The 21,209-nt window shown below is 44.1% G+C and overlaps 1 protein-coding gene across 1 annotated transcript in view; it reads right to left on the bottom strand.

Annotated features, from left to right (window-relative positions):
• Positions 1-381: 381 nt before the first annotated feature.
• Positions 382-21,209, bottom strand: part of ZCCHC24 (zinc finger CCHC-type containing 24) — a 136,045-nt gene continuing 115,217 nt past the window's right edge. The window contains exons 3-4 of the mRNA XM_070945690.1: positions 4,996-5,160; positions 382-674 (exon numbers count right to left, since the gene is read on the bottom strand). Of these exons, the coding sequence (XP_070801791.1) occupies positions 561-674; positions 4,996-5,160 (279 nt within the window). The 3' untranslated portion in view covers positions 382-560. The remainder of the gene's footprint in view (positions 675-4,995; positions 5,161-21,209) is intronic.

Below are 21,209 nucleotides of genomic sequence, written 5' to 3'. Positions count from 1 at the left end.
GTTGGCAGCATTAGCTAAAATAAGCATTTATCAATAGCGTTTAGACTTAGAGACTGCCCCCATAAAATGCATCTTGAGTCATGCCTGCCTGATCCCATCCCACCCCACCCCACCCCTTAATTCATCCAAGCATATGTTCCAGATCTCTCTAGACAAACAGCACTAGATCACTTAGGGTAGAATACTGGAATTGTGTAAACAATCAGTGGAAACCACCGTAGCAGTGGAAATCCATTATGAGTATGATGGGTATAGTCCAGCAAGAGCCAGTGGTCAGTTGGTCTCCACCCATATGAAAGCATGGCTTGTTTTGCGAGACCCTTAAGGAAGGAATACGCATCACACCACATAGACCTATAGATGCAAGTTGTATGTCCGTAGTACAGAGTCTGTACATACACAGGGAAAAGTGTTACATTCAGTTAAAGGAAAGGCATATGATTAGGTTAGGCAATATTGGTGACAGATGAAGGTTCTTGGACGACGGTGGTTCCTCCTCCTTCCCTTTTGGCTGTCGCCACAAGATCTGTGGGGGCAGACCCAAATCTCCATGGGTTTCTTTATTGCACACGGCGGCAGTAGTAGCCCAGGACTTTGCATTTCTCGCAGAGATGCTGCGGGTGTTCTTTGCTTTGATCCGACACGTCTAGCCCATCGGGTTTTTCCAACGGTCTCTGCATGGAGGAGGCAAGCACAGGGATTAAACCCAGTCCCCACATTTTGCTGCTACAACTCTGAATCTGGACAGACACAAGGGTCTTTTTCAAGCAGCGGCTCAGGAAATGCCTACAGAACCTTCACAAGAAGGTTGCCCGTGGTCTAAAGCATTTGGTTAATCGTCACTACATTTGTCTGATTGGAGTTCATTCATTGGACTTACCATTCATAAGTCTTTTGAGGTCAACATCTTGAGCTCATTTGGAAGTTCTAGCAGGAGATCACTGCCATAGCTTAGTCTTAGACTAACTATATTGTCACTTTGAATGTACACTAATTGGCATACATTAAAATGAAATTTTGTTGCCTACAGCTCTCATCAGGTCTCCACGAGAGATATTCACTACATAAACATGACAAAATAAATAAATAAATAAATAAATAAATAAATAAATAAATAAATAATGCATATACCCACATATATTGTCTGACACAGAGAAACAACACAGTCTAGTTCAAACGTATACATGTACATGGCGAGAAAAACGAATCTTGCGACTTTGCCAGATGGATGGCCTAGGGAACATCTGGTAGTCCTGCTAGAAATACTTTGAAACCTCCTCCCAAAGGGGAGCAACAGAAACAGACCGTGAAGTGGGTGGATGGGGTCTCTAACAATGCTTTGAGCTCCAAGTATGCTGAATATCGGGAAGCGAGCTTCCTATAATCATCTCCACTGTCCTCATCACTCTCTGTAGGGACTTTCTATCTGAGGCACTGCTGCCACCAAACCAAAGAGGGATGCAGTTTGTTAAAAAGACTCTTAATCATGCCTCTATAAAAAGTGGCCGGGATGGAAAGATGTGCTCTCCTCATCCGATGCAGGAAATGCAGACACTGGTTTGCATGCTTCACTATGGATGACGTGTGAGGAGACCAAGTCAGATTGTTGATCATCTGCCATGTCTTTGTGTGTGTGTGTGTGTGGGGGGGTGGGTTTGCAACAGCTGATGCTCGGCCAAATAGATATCATGCTATTCCTTTTGCAACATTGAAGAAAACATAGAAAAGGAGTAAGTCAAAAGTAGGAAACAAATAAAATGTTGCCAGGACAAACATAAACAGAAAGCCTAACTAAATGTTGTTTATAACATTTATGTTTTATCTTTAGCCATGGTTGTCAGTTGCCATAAACCACACGCAGTCTTCAACTTACAACCATTTGTTTAGTGACCATTCGAAGTTACAATGGCACTGAAAAAAAGTGACTTATGACCATTTTTCACATTTATGACCATTGCAACGTTCCCAGGATCACAGGATCAAAATTCGGATGCTTGGCAATCGAATTGAGGGTCGCAGTGATCCCCTTTTGTAACCTTCTGACAAGCGAAGTCAAGGGGGGAAAGCCCGATTATTTAACAACTGTGGGCAAAAGAGGTGGCAAAATGGGACAAAACTCGCTTAACAACTGCCATGTTCAGCAATAAAAGTTTTGGGTTCAGTTGTGGACGTAAATCAGGGACTAGCTGCATTCTTCTGGTACAAAGTTGTTATATACAAAGTAGTCCTCGACTTACGACCACAATTGAGCCCAAAGTTTATGTTGATAAGTGAGACCTTTGTTAAGTGAATGTTGCCCTATTTTACGACTTTTCTTGCCATGTTTGTTAAGTGAAGCACTGCAATGGATAAGTTAGGAACATGGTTGTTAAGTGAATCCGGCTTCCCCGTTGACTTTGCTTGTCAGAAGGTCGCAAAAGGGGATTGCGTGATCCCCGGGGGGACACTGCGACCGTCATAAATGTGAGTCAGTTGCCAAGCGTCTCAATTTTGATCATGTGACCATGGATCGTAAGTGTGAAAAACGGTCATAAGTCCCTTTTTTCAGTGCCATTGTAACTTCGAATATTGTAAGTCAAGGACTACCTGTACAATAAATACCTACATACACAGAAATCAGTATGATTTACAGGTAACAGCATAATATATTGTTGGAATTTATTCATAGTTGTCCAGTGGTGGGATTCAAATAATTTAACAACCGGTTGTCTGCCCTAATGACGGGCTGGTGGGCGTGGCCTTGGTGGGTGTGGCCACGGTGTGACAGGCAGCACTCGACCTCCTGCACCCCCCTGGGAGCAAAAATGGGCCACAGGGGGAGGGAACGTGCCGCCCCCCCCGGCCTGTTTTGGGCCTAGTAGTCCTCCCTGCAGCCTCCTGGGAGTGAAAACGGGCCACAGGGGTGCGGGGCGCGCCACACCCCGTGCCCCATTTTGGGCCTAGGAAGCCTCTCTGCATTTACCTGGGAGCCAAAATGGGGTGCGGGGAGACTCCTGGAAAGGGTTGGGCGGGGCCACCCAGCAATTTAACTACCAGCTGAATCCCACCACTGTAGTTGTCCCACTTGAAGTGACTGATAAGCTTCATTAAATTAAATTTCAGCCATATGTCCTAAGGATAATGCAAGTTAGGATTTAACCTGCATTAAACAAGATTATTGTGTGAAGAACATTAATAGGGGTTGTTCAATTTAATATTTCTACTCTCACTGTCAATTAAATTGGGGCAATGGAATATGTTAAAATAAAATAATATCTCTCTTCTCTTTCCCTCCAAAACTGAAGGCTTTTAATGGAAACAAGTTTTACACAAGCCCAAGTGATTTTTTTTTCGGGGGGTGGGGTGGGTGGGAACGGGACATTAATTCAGTTTCTGGAATTGCTAACAGACTTGAAGTGATTTCTGGATAAAACAAATGAAATTAAACTTGCACACACTAGAGTTAAATTAGTGAGTGAGCCAGACAAACACAGTTTGACAGTTCCTATAAAATTGCTCAGTCCAAATATCTTAACTTGCTCAATAAACATGTGCTTTCAGAAAACAATAATACACTGTTTATACTTCGCTCCTAATATGTTTAAGTTACAGATTGGGCTATCATTTATCTGGAATATTTATATGTTTTACCATCTATTTTCTTCTTCTTTTTTAACCAGCCTTAAATTCATCCCAAGAACAACCGTTGAACTGAACTAAACATCTGTATTTCATTTGTACTTCTTATTGTACAATAAACAACTATCTGTCTTGAATAAATAATATAAAAAGCAAAAATAACCAAAAATCAAGAGCCACCAAGTTCTTATTACGTAAGATTTTAAGGCATCTTTTCTATATGGATTTAAACCCCGAAGTGGGGATAGACTAGACTAGACTAGACTAGACTAGACTAGACTAGACTAGACTAGACTAGAATAGACTAGAATAGACTAGACTAGAATAGACTAGACTAGAATAGACTAGAATAGACTAGAATAGACTAGACTAGAATAGCAGAGTTGTAAGAGAATTTAGAGGTCTTCTAGTCCAACCCCATTAGGCAGGAAACCCTATACCATTTCAGACAAATGGTTAACCAGTGTCTTCTTAAAAACTTCCAATGTTGGAACATTTACAACTTCTGGAGGCGAGTTGTTCCACTGATTAATTGTTCTAAGTGTCAGGACATTTCTCCTTAGTTCTAAGTTGCTTCTCTCCTTGATGGGTTTCCACCCATTGCTTCTTGTCCTGCCTTCAAGTGCTTTGGAGGATAGGTTGTCCCCCTCTTCCTTGTAGCAGCCCCTGAGATACTGGAACTCTGCTATCAGGTCAGTCCTAGTCCTTCTTTTCATCAAATTAGACATACCCAGTTCCAGCAACCGTTCTTCATATGTTTTAGCCTCCAGTCCCCTAATCATCTTTGTTGCTCTTCTCTGCACTTTTTCTAGAGTCTCCACATCTTCTTTACATCGTGGCGACCAAAACATGATGCAGTATTCCAAGCGTGGCCTTACCAAGGTATTATAAAGTGGTATTAACATTTCATGTGATCCTGATTCTATCCCTTTGTTGATGCAGCCTAGAACTGTGTTGGTTTTTTTGGCAGCTGCAGCACACTGCTGACTTATATTTAAATGATTGTCCACTAGGACTCCAAGATCCCTCTCACAGTTACTACTATTGAGTAAGGTACCACGTATGCCTTGCTCAATAGTAGTTGGACATAAATGGTTCCTTGTTGAATTGAACTGCTCTCTAGGAATCCGAAGAGGTTTATTTATCACTTTATCCCCACAGTGGCCATCACTCCCTTAACTCTTTCATTCCTACCCTTGGGTTTTCAGCACTCCCTGAAGTTTCATGACTTGTCTGTTAAGCAATGAAAAAGTTGAGGAACTCCACAGCTGAGTTGTGCTTAGGACCTCTGATGGCCACCATCCAGCCATGGAGGCATCTTCGACCTGGACATCCCTTAAACTTCTACTTCTACCCTCTTTTGAACCCTGTCCGTACCTGCTTGTGAGGATAAACATTGATATGGCACTTGATACATTCTTGTCCCATGTTGGCCCACGAGTTCCCACTCATCCATTTTCTCTTGCATTTGGGGCACTTATATTCTCCAAAGCAGCGTTTCTTCCCTTGATATGGAGTCAAGCCTTCTCCTTTTGGACGAGCCTGAGAACAAGAAAGAGAGAGAAAACAGCCTTAGTGAAGGCTAGAATCTATCTATCTATCTATATAAATGGCTGTGTGTGTGTTTGTGTATGTTCCAGCATAACTCTGGAACGCCTCGAGCAATTTCAACCAAACTTGGTACACAGATGACTTACTCTCTGGAAACAAATACTGTGGAGGTAAAACACTCCTAACACCCGTCGGTGTGTGTGTTCTGTTAAAATTCAGCCTGTTGTGCCTTAAAATGGCTTCTACTGTACTGCCTTAAAATGGCTTCTACTGTGCAGCACAGTGGAGTTGCCATGGTAATGGCTTCACAGTACTCCACAAGAGGGCTGCTTCTGGTAAGGGGGAAAATCCAACATTATAAATTACGTTTGGTCAGGACAATTTCAACAAGGCTTTGATTAGTCTTGAGGACAAATGTATGGCCATGGTCAATAAAACATTATTGCAACTTGTCCTGCCTGCACCACTACGAGACCGGCACGACGTACGTCACACAGATTACATACGGGAAAAGAACTACAACGTCCAACAGCTTAGTGCATATATCGTGGACAAGAAGTCACTTCTAAATCAAGATCAGAAAAAAGCATACCAAATGATCATGGATCAGCTAGCAAAACAACAAGGTGGTTTCATGTTACTTGACACTTCTGGGGCTACAGGGAAAACATTTTAAACTAATTCAATTCTCGCCGAAATCAGGGCTCAGGGTGAAGTTGCTCTTCCTGTCTAATACAGGATTGGCTAGGTTATCAGCTAGTAGAAAATAAAAATGCATTTTCTTTGCCGATTGCATTAACGGAACAAGAACAAGAACAGCAGCTACGTTATAACAAGGTCAATCTGTTTGGAAACCGAAAGGAACATGCAATTTTCTGAATTGTTTGCCTTCTGCAGGTTTGTTTATCTTTCAGTTCTCCCGAATGCATCTCTCCTTGCATTTCTGACTTCAGGAAAATAGGGGTTTTTTTCTTCTTCTTTTCATCTATGCTTTTTGAGTTGGCTTAATAAAGATTTTAAGGAAAGTTCAACTGGGACTGACAGGTGTCAGATAAAAGTTTAGAGCAGGGGTGTCCTGCTCTATAGAAGAATAAATAGAACTAAAAATGGGGGAGGGGAGATAAACACGTTGCGGTTAGTTATCAATGTGTCAAAGACGTGTGGAGGACTGAGAATACTCAGAATAATATAGGAGCAATAACATGAAATATTTTGGAAAGTGCTTCAGGAAGGATCCAAAGAACTCAAGTGCAACCAAGGACAGCAGGATTTACTATCATTCCTTCTTTAAAATATAGATTATCCTTCCAGTGTATTGATTAATAGAGATATAATTTCAGTTTACAGTATACCTTGCCTATTGTCCATAGGGAAGAGCTGAAAAACAAAGATTGGCAATTTTAAGATTTGTGGACTTCAACTCCCAGAATTCTCCAGTTGGCTGACTGAGTTGAAGTCCACAAGACTTCAATTTACCAAACTTGGTTTGGAGGTAAAATTTTGCATCTCTCTGCCATCCTCTAGTGGTGAACTGGATTCTATATTTTACAATCTTTGGTTTTCAGCTCTTCCCTATGATCAATAGGAAAGGTGTACCAAGAAGGGGGTGGGGGAGGGAGGAAGGGCGGGAGGAGAAGGTGGCAGGAAAGATTAGATAGATAGATAGATAGATAGATAGATAGATAGATAGATAGATAGATAGATGATAGTAGATTGATAGATGATTGCTAGATCATCTAGTTTGCTAGATGATTGATAGATAGAAGATAGAGATAGATGATAGAGGATAGTAGATTGATGGATGATTGATGGAAGATTGATAGATGGTAGATAGATTGATAGATGATAAATAGAAAAAGAAAAAAGAAAGAAATGAAAGAAACAAAGAAACAAAGAAAGAATGAAAGAGAGAGAGAGAAAAATGTTTAAAGATACTCTGTTTGTGGCTGGCAGAGGCCAGATTTGAACAAAATACAGTGAAAAATACATTCCTTTGATCAGTTTCAAAGTCGGAATTGAAATAAAACTGGCCTTCAGAGATTGTTAATGATGGAATTTCTTTGAAGGGGATTCCAACTCTATGATGCATTTCAAAAGATGGCTGCTTCCATTTTTCCAATTGCCGGAAAATGCAGCGAAGCTTTCCCTTCCTGCAATTAGCCATCTTTCCCCCCCTATTCCTTGGCTTCCTTGGTAATTTCACCCGGCAGTGGGGGGGAGGAGGTATTTTTGGCTGCCCCACTTTTCAGCCACAAAATATTTGGGCTAAATGCAAAAGTTAAAACCCTTGGACAGTAGTTCTTGCCATTCCTTTGCATTCACCAATCATTGTTTTTTTCCTTTAGTTTTTCTTTTCTATGTAGTTGTTTTATTATCTCCCTTCTGGAAACCATGAATCATAGCTTCGATGGATCTGGTGATCTCTGTGTGTGGATATTGTTATCTCTTATGGTTACTCAACATTCCCTAACAGCTCTAACTGTTTCATAATTGTTTGGGGTTCTATATAAACCTAATAAAAGTAAAATTCTGGCAGTATAAACATTTCCTTTATTTTATACAGATGCCCCCATTATTGAAGACAATTTTTTTTAAAAAAAATAATCTTTATTTACATTTTTCATTAAAAAAGACAGACAACACACCATATAAATAACATACAGAACAACACAACAAATAACAAGCATACCTATAAGTAGTGCCTTAATAACCTAGTATTCGGTACAATATATCTATATTATATTCCGGGGCAGACAGAACAATTTATATTCCTTTATAGATCAATTAGGTCTATCAGACCTCACTTTACTTGTATAGTATAAGTTTCTCAATAGATACAATTCCTCATCTAGTTTGGGTTATAATTTTCTTTCTCTAGCCAAATATATATTTTTTCCCAGGATAAACATGTTTGTGTTTGGTCTCTATCTTTTAGTTTTTTAGTCAATTTATCTGCTTCAGCACATTCTAAAATCTTCTTTATAATTGCCTCCTCTGATGGGATATTTTTGTTTTTCCAAAGTTGAGCGTACGTCAATCTCGCCGCTGTGATAATGTGTAATGCAAGGTACCATAAGTCTTTTTAAATATTTTCTGGTTTGGAGCCGAGCAGAATTGAATTGAAGACAATTCTTCAGGTTTTTTTTTCTTCCTCGTTGAGTTCTCCAAGGAGGACACCAATCCATTTCTTTCCTAAATGTCTTACTTTGCACCTAGTAAAAGTGATGGTCACTCTCTGGGTGTAATAAACCATGTATTAAACTTCCCCTCTACTGCCTCTCAGCACTGATGATAGTACCTAGTTTGGTAATGAAATATCAGAGAGCCCCTGTTGTGGCCTGCCAGCTGCCAGTGGAGCTGGCGGCAGACTTAGATGATGAGGAGGTTGGGGAGGAACTTGGGCCAGTTCTGGAGTCTGGGAAAGGCTCTGATGGATGCTCTGTGTCAGAAGCAGAGATAGAGCCAGGGCCATCTGACATTTCCCAGTCACCAAAGGCAGCTGACTTTGGAGGTGGAGATAAGTGGGGAGGAAGAACAGCTGGGACCTGTCCCAGATACACATATGCTCAGAGCTCAGAACAATGGAGGACAAGGAGTCGACTCAGGAAGCAAGGCACTCCTAGACGCTGAATGCCCCCTCCCTTGCTGGGGAATAAATAGAAGAAAAGGGGAGTGGTGGTCGTAGGAGACAACAGTTTGTCTCATCGTGTTTTGTGCCACAGAGACTGCTTGCCAGAACTTAATTTGCAGCTTTGCGGCTGGAAGCTCATGGCCTGGCAATTATCTCAAGGAACTGATAAGATCTGTTACTGCAGTTAACTCCTTGAAGGACTCTTGCCTGGACTTTTCAGTGTGTGAATGCCATTAATTCACAGGAGATAAATAAAAAGAGGTTTTTCAGGACAAGGAGTCTGTTTCTTGTTTCTGCTAAGGCTGGGTCAGAATAGCCCCCAGGACCCCATTTCCACTCCAATATACCATTTTAATTACACTTTTAAAAAATGTCAGACTTTTCTTTTCGCAAAAATTCTGGATCAAATATCCCCGTAATGCTAAATCTCTTTTCCAAGATCCCAAAAGCTGATTTTTTTTCGGTCGAAGAGGTTGTAGAAAAAATGCTTTTAAAAATAAAAATAAAAAGCCTCTGATGATTGCATGGGTCAACTGGGCATGTGGGCGGGGGGGCAGGGATTTTTGCTACCGGTCCTCCGAACCATCCACTTCCATCACTACTGGATCAGGTGATCCTGTCCGAACCGGGAGCATTTCACCCCTGGACTGGATGTTAAAACATATAAAGAACGGTTGCAGGAACTGGGTATATCTAGTCTAATGAAAAGAAGGACTTGGGGTGACATGATAGAAATCTTCCAATATCTCAGGGGTTGCCACAAAGAAGAGGGAGTCAAGCTATTCTCCAAAGTGCCTGAGGGCAGGAAAAAAAGCAATGGGTGGAAACTAATCAAAGAGAGAAGCAATTTAGAACTAAGGAGAAATGTATTGATAGTGAGAACAATTAATCAGTGGAACAACTTGCCTCCAGAAGTTGTTGCTCTTACACTCGAAGTTTTTAAGAAGAGATTGGACAACCATTTGATTGAAATGGTTTAGGGCTTCCTGTCTGAGCAAGGGGTTGGACGAGAAGACCTCCAAGGTTCCTTCCAACTCTTGTTATTCTTTCATAAATGGGGAGGAAGTAGAAGCTGGCTACAGAACGCAAGGAGAAAGTAGTCCGCATACATAGACTCAGTCAGGAAGATATAATGGATAAGCTTGTCTAGCTTTTTGGTCATCATCATTTAGATTCGAAAAAAAAGCCCTGAAGCATCTTTTCTTTGGCGGAGTGTTTAATGGAACAGCTGGAGTTGTTTCCAAGAAAAATAGAGATTTCCAACCCAAGGCATCTCACCAAAGCAGGGAAGAAGTCGGTGATCAAATGATTGTCTTTGTCAATTCCCCAAATGATCCCTGTCAACTAAGATGAAAACCAAAAAAGCTGAAAGGACATTAGATACAATGCTGCAATTGAGAAAGCATTAATTTAGAGAGACAGTTTGGTACATAGGTTAGAAACGGGAAGCTGTGAGTTCGAGCCCCATCTTGGACACAAAAGCCAGCTGGATGATCTTGGGCCAGTCATACTCTTTCAACCCTAAGAAGAAGGAAATGGCAAACCACTTCTGAAAAAAACTTGTCCAGGCAGTCTCTTCAGAATCGGACATGGCTTTATGGAATTTTAGAAAATTCCAATGATATACCGTATTTTTCAGAGTATAAGACGCACCTTTCCCCCCCCTAAAAGAGGCTGAAAATTTGGGTGCGTCTTATACTCCGAATGTAGATTTTTCGAAACTTTTTTCCAGCCTTAACGAGGTACTAATGAGGTTCTAGTGCGTGATATTCCCAACTTTGCCTGCTCTCTCAACTCTCCGCTGTGCTTTAACAAGGCGCTAGTGAGTGAAGCGATTTCCATGCTTTGCTCCGACTCTCAGCTGTGCTTTAGAAGCTTTTTTTCAGCCCTAACTAGGCGCTAGCCGAGTGAAGCGATCTCCCCCCCCCCATGCTTTGCCTGCTTTTCTCATTGCTGCTTCCTCTCAGCTGTGTCTTAGAAGCTGTTTTTTATCCCCAAGCAGGGGATAAAAAAACCCAGCAAAATAATGTGCTGAAGCTGACCAGACTAAGGACGCTAGCCAGATGAATACCTGGTAGACAGTTCCCCCCCCTATTTTCCTCCCCAAAAACTAAGCTCTGTCTTATATTCCGGTGCGTCTTATACTCCAAAAAATATGGTTTGTTAATAGAATTCTTGCAACGGCTATGCAGCATATGATGATATGCAGACTGGAAATAAGAGAACCGAGACTTGGTTACTTCCAGATCATAAGCCTTGTCTTCCTTGCTAAATTAATCTGAGATTGAGGCTATACTGATTTCCAGGTTTAGTTGGGCATCAGCAGAGGTGGTATTCAGATGGTTCGGACTGGACCTGCCTACCCGCCTGGCTGCAATCCCATCCTATATCGTTGTGTTTTTGATGCTGCATGCAAGTGTGGATGGTGCACGTGAGCGAATTGCTGTGTTGTTTGATGTTGCACGCATGTGCGGATGGAACGCGCAAATGAATTGCTGTGTTTTGTGACACCGCACACATGCACGAATGGCACATGCTCACATTTCCGGTGCTGAGCGAACTGATTGCTACAGTATGTGAATCCCACCTCTGGGCATCAGGATACCATGTCTAAGAGTATAGTTATATGTAAGTCTACAACCCTAAGAAAATGGCTTGTATAGGCTGTAAGATGATCAATGCTCATTGGTCAGTACTTGCATATCATGTCCTCTCAAGTCCATGTCTGAAGTGCTTTTACTTCCCCTGCTTTTTAGCTTTTCCCTGGGTTTCTGTGTTTGCCTTCACAACTATGGCCACCATATTGCCTTGGGCATCTTGATTTAAACATGCTAGCATGTTGCTACAGCAATCCTAGCAGATGGGAGAGGAAGCAAACCAAGGTTATTTTCTGCTGCACAGTAACCCGCAACTGTTTTTTCCACAGCATTTGCCAGGATTCAACTGAATTTACAACAAGTTCATGGGATCAAGAGAAATATCATCCCGTATTCAGGGATGATCAGGAGCCTCCAACCTTGGCAACTTTTAAGTACCCGTGGACTTCAACTCCCAGAATTCAGCTGAGGAATTCCCAACCCTAACCCCCCATCCCCAATATATAACCTGTCCTCTTACTAGGCTAGAAAACAGTTAGTTCTCGCCTTATGACCAAAGCTGAGCCTAAAATTTCTGTCGCTAAGAGAGACATTTGTTAAGTGAGCTTTACCCTGTTTTATGACCTTTCCTGCCTCTGTTGTTAAGTGAATCACTGCACCAAATAAGTTCTTATCCCACCCAATAGACATTCCTATAGTATACTATCTCTGAACATCGAAACTATGTTTTATCATGCCTATGATATTTATCATGATATTTGCGGGACTGCCTTCTGCCGCCGATAGCCTCCCACCGACCAGTACACTCCCACAGAGAGGGACTCCTCAGGGTGCCGTCAGCCAGGCAATGTTGGCTGGCGACCCCCAGGGGGAGGGCCTTCTCTGTGGCAGCTCCTGCCCTCTGGAACGATTTGCCCCCGGAGATACGAAGGATATCGGATCTCCGGGTCTTTCGCCGTGCCCTGAAAACTCTTCTTTTCCATCAAGCAGGGCTGGTGTGAAACCCCGCCTTTTTTTTTTTAGCTTTTTAAATTGTCAATGGGTTTTAGTTTGAATGTTTTAAATTTTGGGCCAAAGTCATGTAATTCTTTTAAAAATTTTAAATTTTGTATTGGTATGTGTTTTAGTTCTGGCTGTGGACCGCCCTGAGTCCACTTGGAGAAGGGCGGGATATAAATTGAATAAATAAAATAAATAAATAAATGACTGCTTTGATATAGATCTGTCGATAAATCTGTCTGTCATTTTGAAAGCCACCTTACTCCGTTTGCCAACATTTCTGTTCATGAAACTTATAAATCAGGTAAGGATCTTTGGGAAAAAAAAAACTCATTTGGGGATAATCTGCCTTGCCTCCTACACATGTATATGTGGCCCCCGCAGTGCCCCACATGCACCCCGCCCCGCATGTGCCCATGTGCCCCGCTGCCCATGCATGCATGCGCACACCCTGTCCCCTGTTCATGTCCGCATGGACCCCACAGATGCCCCACTCCCACACATGCGCATGTGGTCCCTGTGTACACCCCACTCCCCACAGATGCCCTGCTCCCCTCACATGTGTGCACAGCCCCTGCACGTGCCCCGGCCCCCTGTGCATGCATGGCAGAGACCCACAGGTGCCTTGCCTCCCATGCATGCATGCGCACACCCTGCATGCCCCCTGCCCCGTGCATGTCCGCACGGACCCTGCACATGCCCTGCCCCCACACATGCGCATGTGGTCCCACTCCCCACACATGACCTGCCCCCCTCACGTGTGCACAGCCCTCACACGTGCCCCAGCCCCCCGTGCATGCATGGCAGAGACCCACAGGTGCCCCGCTCCCACTCATGTGCATGTGGTCCCTGCATACACCCCACTTCCCACGCCTGCCTTGTCCACCTCATATGTGTGCACAGCCCCCGCACGTGCCCCAGCCCTCCGTGCATGCATGGCAGAGACCCACAGGTGCCCCACCCCCGACAACCATTTGGCCAGTGGGAGGCATGTGTGCATGCACGGCAGAACTGAACTGGGATGACGGCTCATGTGCCCACAGAGAGGGCGCTGTGTGCCACTTGTGGCACGCGTGCCATAGGTTCGCCATCACGGCACTACTTGCAAAGTTCCTAGCCAAGATATATGAGAAACATCTTGAAAGAATATCTTGAAAATATATATATCTTGAGAAATAAAACAAATAAAGAGGAGACTCAACCTGTTTCCCAAAGCACCAAGAGGGCAAGACAAGAAACAATGGATGGAAACTAATCAAGGAGAGAAGCAATCTAGAACTAAGGAGAAATTTCCTGATAGTGAGGACAATCAACCAGTCCTCCAGATGTTTTGGGTGCTCCATCACTGGGAGGTTTTAAGAAGAGAGACTGGACAACCATTTGTCAAAAATGGTATAGGCTCTGCTGCTTGAGCAGGGGGTTGGACTAGAAGACCTCCAAGGTCCCTTCCAACTCTGTTAGTCTGAAAAATAATGGCAAAAAAGACATGAAGGGCAAAAAAAAAAAAAAGACAAATAACCTTTCCGACTGCCCCATTTTCTTCAGCCACTGCAGACCTCACCACAACCTTGTATAACAGGTTGTCTCAAGACTGTGGCTCACAACAGCCCATTGTGCCCCAAAGCCCTCCTTACCTTTTCAGAAGATGAGCCCCGTTTCTGAGAACGTTTGGAGACAGGCATAGTGCTAATAGGCTTTTTTTAAAGGTGTTCTTCAGAAGAAGAAGTGGAAGAAGAGAAATTTATTGGGAGAGAAGGCATCACAGGACCTCCAGCTGATGGGAGACAGAAGGATTTCAGACCTCCAGAGGAAAGTTCAGCAAACTGGTTGGCTGGAGACTCCAGAAACAAACCACAGGCAACCAAATTGATGTTTGGGTCTATTTAAAGTGTCTGGAGCCAAGGAAGCTAAGAGGGAGGGAGCAAGGAGTTGTTTCAATTACAAACTGAAAGTAGGCAGGAAACAAGCACAAGAGAGGAGAAATGAAAGTGAAAACCTAAAGCAAGCAAGAAGAGAAACCAATCAGGTAAGAAAGGTAGAAGAAAAGGAAATAGAAACTTAGGAAGAAAAGAGAGGGGGGAAGGAGCTGGTAATAGAGATTTCACACACACACACACACACACACACACACACACACACACACACACACACATTCAGTAAATACACATGTTCATTTAACTGGTGGCTGCCACAACAGATTTTAATTAAGCAAATAGCATGAAGAGTGTGTAGTGGTGGGTTGCTCCCGGTTCGGACCGGTTCGCAAGAACCGGTAGTAAAACCAGCAGGAGGCACCGCCCACAGCCCCGGATGTTGTCATCGGCAGTCTGCGCATGCGCAGAAGCAAGGCACACGCGCAGGAGCAAAGCAAGCACACGCGTGCAATTCCATTGCGAACCGGTAGTAAAGGTAAGTAGAAGCCACCCCTGAGCGTGTGTATTTGTCTGCATGTCACTATTAAACAATTCTGGTTTGTTCCCTCCTCCCAAATTCAAATTCAAATCAAGCTCAGACTCTGCCATGAATCCATCTGTTGTTTTTACCAGGTTGGATTTTGCAAAATACACCGCCCTGAGTCCTTCGGGAGAAGGGCGGTATAGAAATAAAATTATTATTATTATTATTTATTGGTTAATCTTTAGTGAGATTCACAGCCTTTGAGGCTGGTTAATAGCTCAGCAGCTCGAGTCCTAACCAAGGACCTAGGAACTGTTAAGGTATCGTCGGAGGATATAAGCTGTTCCGAGTAAGGTGGTTTTTTGTAAAGTCAAAATGTTCAAGTCCGGCAAATTTAGAATTTCTAAATAGTGGGGTAGCCCTTTGGGTATTGCTCCGAGGGCTCCAATTACAATCGGGACAACACACGATTTCTTTTTCCACAGTCGCTCAACTTCAATTTGTAAGTCCCGGTACTTTGTGATTTTTTCTTGCTGCTTATCTTCAATTCGTGCATCACCAGGTATTGCAATGTCAATGAACCATACTTTTTTCTTTTCAACTATTGTTATGTCAGGTGTGTTGTGGACCAAGTGCCTGTCAGTCTGAATCCTAAAGTCCCACAAGATCTTGAGTTTCTTCTTCTTCTTCTTCTTCTTCTTCTTCTTCTTCTTCTTCTTCTTATTATTATTATTATTATTATTATTATTATTATTATTATTAACAATAACAATAACAATAACAATAACAATAACAATAACAATAATAATAATAATAATAATAATAATAATAATAATAATAATAATAATAATAATATATCCAGTGGTGGGATTCTACTGGTTTGCACCGGTTTGGTAGAACTGGTTGTTAAGTAGTTAAGCAATTCGGAGAACCAGTTGTTAGAAGAAATCTCCTTTTGTTTTTTTCCACTTTACAGGGTTAATCCTGTAAGGAATTACAACTTTCTGGTGCTAAATCTAGCCTAATCTTTATTGCCCTGCTTACAGAAACTGTGTCTCTCTTAACCCTTATTACATTCTTGGCAGTACGCCTAGATTTACTGTCGCTTCTGGTTCCGGAGCTTCTCAGAGTTTATTTTTTTTCTTTTGCTTGACTTTCTTAAAGGGGAAGGGTTGTTTTAAGCTTTTTACACCGCTGTTGGGAGGAAATACTCCTATCCAAAGAGAAGCAAATGTATAGAAGAACCTCATGGAGACAAGGAGACTATTGAATAGTGTCTCCCTGATTTAGACCAGTGTTTTGCAAACCTGGCAATGTTAAAATGTGTGAACCTGTTCACCAAAGCACCTGAGGGCAAGACAAGAAGTAACAGACAGAAACCTGTAAAGGAGAGCTAGAACCTGGAATTAAGGAGAAGTTTCCTGACAATGAGAACAATTAACCAGTGGAATGGCTTGCCTTCCAAACTTGTGGGTGCTCCATCACTGAAGGTCTTCAAGGAGAGATTGCACAGGTTTTTAAAAAGAGATAGGAAAGCCATCTGTCCAGAATGGAGTAGGATGGAGTCTCCTGCTTGAGCAAAGGGCTGCATTAGAAGACCTCCAAGGTCACTTCAGACTCTTGTTATTCTGTATTCCAGCTCCCAGATGGCTGGGGAATTCTGGTAGTTGAAGTCCACAAATCTTAAAATTGCCAAGGTTGAGAAACTCCGATACAGAGGAACTCCTTGCTCTGTGGAAGAGCTCTGAGAGATGAAGACGAAGAGGAAGGTAAAGACATGGTGAAAGATGAGAAATGGGTCCAAGAGGTTTCAGCCAGTTAACCCAGAGGAAATGGGCAAAGTCACTGGAAGATCAGCTCTGCCAACTCTTTAAGGTGCTGGTTCTCACCTATAAGGCCCTACATGACTTAGGTCCAGGATATTTGCAGGACCTTCTCCTGCCTGCCTCTCACCGTCCTGTTCGCTCACATAGGGCTGCTCTCCTCAGGGTTCCGATGGCGAGCCAATGTCATCTGGAGGCACCCAGGGGTAGGGCGTTCTCTGTGGGTGCTCCCACCCTCTTGAATGAGTTGCCTACTGAGCTCCGGACGGCTCCTGAACTCCGCTCCTTCCATCGGGACCTGAAGACTTGGCTGTTCAAGCAAATAGGCTGACTCTGATTCTGGGTTTTATTATTTATTATTTATTAGTTAATTTGGTTTAAAATGGGATTTTGTTGTACATGTTTTAAACTTGTGTTCGCTGCCCTGAGTCCTTCTGGAGAAGGGCGGCATATAAATACATGAAATAAATAAATAAATAAACTCTTCAGGCATCAACTTCTGGCATCAACTCAAGTTCTCAGGGGGTCTTATGCAGTGGTGGGTTGCTCCCGGTTCGGTCTGGTTCTATAGAACTGGTAGTAAAACCGGTGGGAGGCTCTGCCCACCCATCACGACATCATCATGGGTGATCTGCGCACGTGCAGAAGCATGCGTGGTCCCATTGTGAACCGGTAGTAAAGGTAAGTAGAACCCACCCCTGGTCTTATGGCATCAGCTAAAGATTCCAGGGATCATTATAGGGTCAACATTGTGGCCACAACTCAAGCTTCCAGGGATAACACTGGGGTCAAATAAGGTCACAGATGTCATTTGAGGTCAACTCAAGCTTCCAGGGGTAATTCTGGGGTCTTTAAGTTTCCAAAGGTCATTTGAGGTCAACTCAAGCTTCCAGGGGTAATTCTGGGATCTTTTAGTTTCCAAAGGTCATTTGAGGTCAACTCAAGCTTCCAGAGGTAATTGTGGGGGTTAGTTAAGGTTCTGATATCCTGCCATCTAGTGGCCATCTGAGGTTCTGCAGTCTATATCTAGTAGCCCCAAACTCCATTCTTATATGGCAGAAATAACCAAAATGAACTCAATTAGCTAATTTTGCACATTTAGTACTAGTGTCAAAAGGAACTGATAAAACTTTTTCAACTACAGAATCTACCTCTCCCTAACACGGTTTAGCAGCTGCCTTTCTGCCCAATGGGAAAGTGGTGTCACAAATCCCAAGTGCTCGCTCCTGTTTTTGGAAGCCCAGTTTCCCTTTCTGCCGACTTTCTTTCAGAAACCAATTCCCCCAAAGAGCCATGTCTAACTGATACCATCCCTTTGATAAATGAAGCCAACAGGCCTAAGCCTTTGTTCCATTTCCGGCCTTGGTTGAGGATTACATCTCTGGGTTATTTTGGTCTTCCTCACAGCTGTTCCTTTCTTCTACTCTTCCATAATTAGAAGGAGAAGGAGGAGAAGGAGAAGAAAGAGGAGGAGGAGGAAAGGTGGAGGAGGGAAGGTGGAGGAGGAGGAGGAGAAGAAAGAAGAAGAAGAAAGACTATTGCTGAGCACATTGTAAGCCGCCCTGAGTCTTCGGAGAAGGGCGGCATATAAATCAAATTAAAATAAAAAAAATAAAAAATAAATAAAGAGGAGGAGGAGGAAAGGTGAAGGAGGAGGAGGAGGAGGGAAGGTGGAGGTGGAGGGAAGGTGGAGGAGGAGAGGAAAAAGAGGAAGAGGGAGGAGGAGGAGAAAAGAAAGAGGAGGAGGGAAGGTGGAGATGGAGGAAGGTGGAGGAGAAGGAGAAGGGAAGGTGGAGGAGGAGGAGGAAAGATGGAGGAGGAGGAAAGGTGGAGGAGGAGAAGAAGAAAGAAGAAGAAGAAAGAGGAGGAGGTGGTGGAGGGAAGGTGGATGAGGAGAAGAAGGGAAGGTGGAGGAGGAGGCGGGAAGATGGAGGAGGAGAAAAGGTGGAGGAGGAGGAGAAGAAAGAAGAAAGAGGAGGAGGTGGTGGAGGGAAGATGGAGGAGGAGAAGGAGGAGGGAAGGTGGAGAAGAGGAGGAGGAGAAGGGAAGATGGTGGTAGAGGAAGAGAAGAAAAAGAGGAAGAGGAAGGAGGAGGAGGAGAAAAAGAAGGAGGAGGAGAAAAAGAAAAAGAAGGAGGAGGGAAGATGGAGGAGGAGGAGGGAAGGTGGAGGAGGAGGAGGAGGAGGAGGGAAGATGGAGGAGGAGGAAAGGTGGAGGAGGAGGAGAAGAAAGAAGAAGAAAGAGGAGGAGGAGGAGGAGGAGGGAAGATGGAGGAGGAGGAGGGAAGGTGGAGATGGAAGAAGGTGGATGCGGAGGAGAAGGGAAGGTGGTGGTAGAGGAAGAGAAGAAAAAGAGGAAGAGGGAGGAGGAGGAGGAGAAAAAGAGGAAGAGAGAGGAGGAGGAAGAGAAAAAGAAGGAGGAGAGAAGATGGAGGAGGAGGAGGGAAGGTGGAGGAGGAGGAAAAGGGAAGTTGGAGGAGGAGGAGGAGGAGGGAAGATGGAGGAGGAAGAAAGGTGGAGGAGGAGAAGAAAGAAGAAGAAAGAGGAGGAGGAGGAGGTGGAGGGAAGGTGGAGGAGGAGGAGGAGAAGAAAGAAGAAGAAAGAGGAGGAGGAGGAGGAGGGAAGATGGAGGAGGAGGAGGGAAGGTGGAGATGAAGGAAGGTGGATGCGGAGGAGAAGGGAAGGTGGTGGTAGAGGAAGAGAAGAAAAAGAGGAAGAGGGAGGAGGAGGAGGAGAAAAAGAGGAAGAGAGAGGAGGAGGAGGAAGAGAAAAAGAAGGAGGAGAGAAGATGGAGGAGGAGGAGGGAAGGTGGAGGAGGAGGAAAAGGGAAGTTGGAGGAGGAGGAGGAGGGAAGATGGAGGAGGAAGAAAGGTGGAGGAGGAGGAGAAGAAAGAAGAAGAAAGAGGAGGAGGAGGAGGTGGAGGGAAGGTGGAGGAGGAGGAGGAGAAAAAGAAGAAGAGAGAGGGAGGAGGAGGAGGTGGTGGTCTGAAAAGTCTCCACAGGAAAACTCTGAAAGAACAGGTGTGCTGTGGAGGAGGGAAAGAGAGAGAAAGAGAACATAGCCAAGACAATGCTTGGAGTGTTTTGATGCCACCGAGTAGACAAGCTTTCAAAGGTGGCCTTGTCAGGGTGAAATCTCAACAGACGGATTCTTTTTCTCCTCTCTTTCCTCGCCTATTCCACCCCGAGTTGACACCCCTCCTGTGCCACACAGAAATGTCATCCATTCTTTGAGCCCCATTGGCATTCGATGGGAACAAAGGCAGCATTTATTGAAACAGGAGCTAGCTTTGTGCGTCTCGGCCTGCCGAGTGGGCCTGGGGTCTGTACGTGTTTTCGGGTGGGAGAAGGCTGAACTCCAAGAGAGCTGCCACTTGTCACAGAGACTGGGCTAAATTCAAAACCACAGAGTGGCGGAGACGATGCCTGTTTTCAACCTTGCCCCCGCCCCGTAGCTGGGTTTTCCCAAAGTTCATTCAAAACATTTTGTAGAATACAGTCTCAGTTATTCTTTCCAAAGGCCAGAAAGACTTGGAGTTGTTGCATTGTCCCAACTAGGAACCATGCTGTCATCAAGAGCCAGAGGGTTGTGAGTCCTCTGTTCCTTGCTAAACACATGTGGTAGAAGTTGAAGTTGTTGCTCCAGGACTGTTCAAGTCCTGATGGCATGGAAATTCCTTGGGTAGCTTTTTCCCACCGTCCCCTCCTTCCCTTCCTTCCTTCCTTCCTTCCTTCCTTCCTTCCTTCCTTCCTTCCTTCCTTCCTTCCTTCCCTCTTTCTCTCCTCCCTCCCTTCTCTTCCCTCCTTTCCTTTCTTTTCCTTTCCTTTCCTCCTTCCACCTACCTACCTTCCTTTCCTTCCCTCCCTCCCTCCCTCCTCCTTTCCTTCCTTCCCTCCACTTTTCTTCCTTTCTTCCTTTTCTTCCTCCCTCTCTCCTTCCCTTCTTCCTTCCTTCCTTTCCTTGATCCCTTCTTTCCTTTCTTCCCTCCCTCTCCTTCCCTTCCCTCCACTTTTCTTGCTTGCTTGCTTCCTTTTCTTCCTCCCTCCCTCCCCCTTTCCTTTCCTTTCCTTTCCTTTCCTTTCCTTTCCTTTCCTTTCCTTTCCTTTCCTTTCCTTTCCTTTCCTTTCCTTTCCTTCCCTTCCCTTCCCTTCCCTTCCCTTCTCTCCCTTCCCTTTCCTTCTTTACCATTAACCACCTTCCCTTCCCTCCCTCCCTCTCTCCCTTTCTCCTCCTTCTTCCCTTTCCTTCCCTTCCCTTCCCTTCTCTCCCTTCCTCCTCCTTTCTTTCCTTTCTTCCCTTCCCTTCCTTTCCCTTTCCTTCTCTCCCTTCCTCCTCCTTTCCTTTCCTTTCTTTCCTCCCTCCCTCCCTTCCACCCTTCCTTCTCACTCACTTACCTACAACCCCTCCTTTCCCCCTCAACAACAACCCTGCCACTAGGCTGGGCAAGGGAGACTTCCAAAATACCTTGTGAGCTTCCACAGCTAAGGCTGCCTTTGTATCCAGGCACCTCTGTTCCTGTCTAGGGCCTCAACCCTCCGGCACAATTTCACATTCAGAACTCAACCCTAGAAGGTTTGTCCAAGGGGATTTTCC

This window comes from Pituophis catenifer, unplaced genomic scaffold, assembly GCF_029215685.1.
Source record: "Pituophis catenifer annectens isolate HBS135680 unplaced genomic scaffold, rPitCat1.0.hap2 SCAF_6, whole genome shotgun sequence".
In the NCBI taxonomy this organism is placed as follows: Eukaryota; Metazoa; Chordata; class Lepidosauria; order Squamata; family Colubridae; genus Pituophis; species Pituophis catenifer.
The sequence above is the reverse complement of the archived record's forward strand: the minus strand, read 5'-3'. Positions and strand labels throughout refer to the sequence as shown.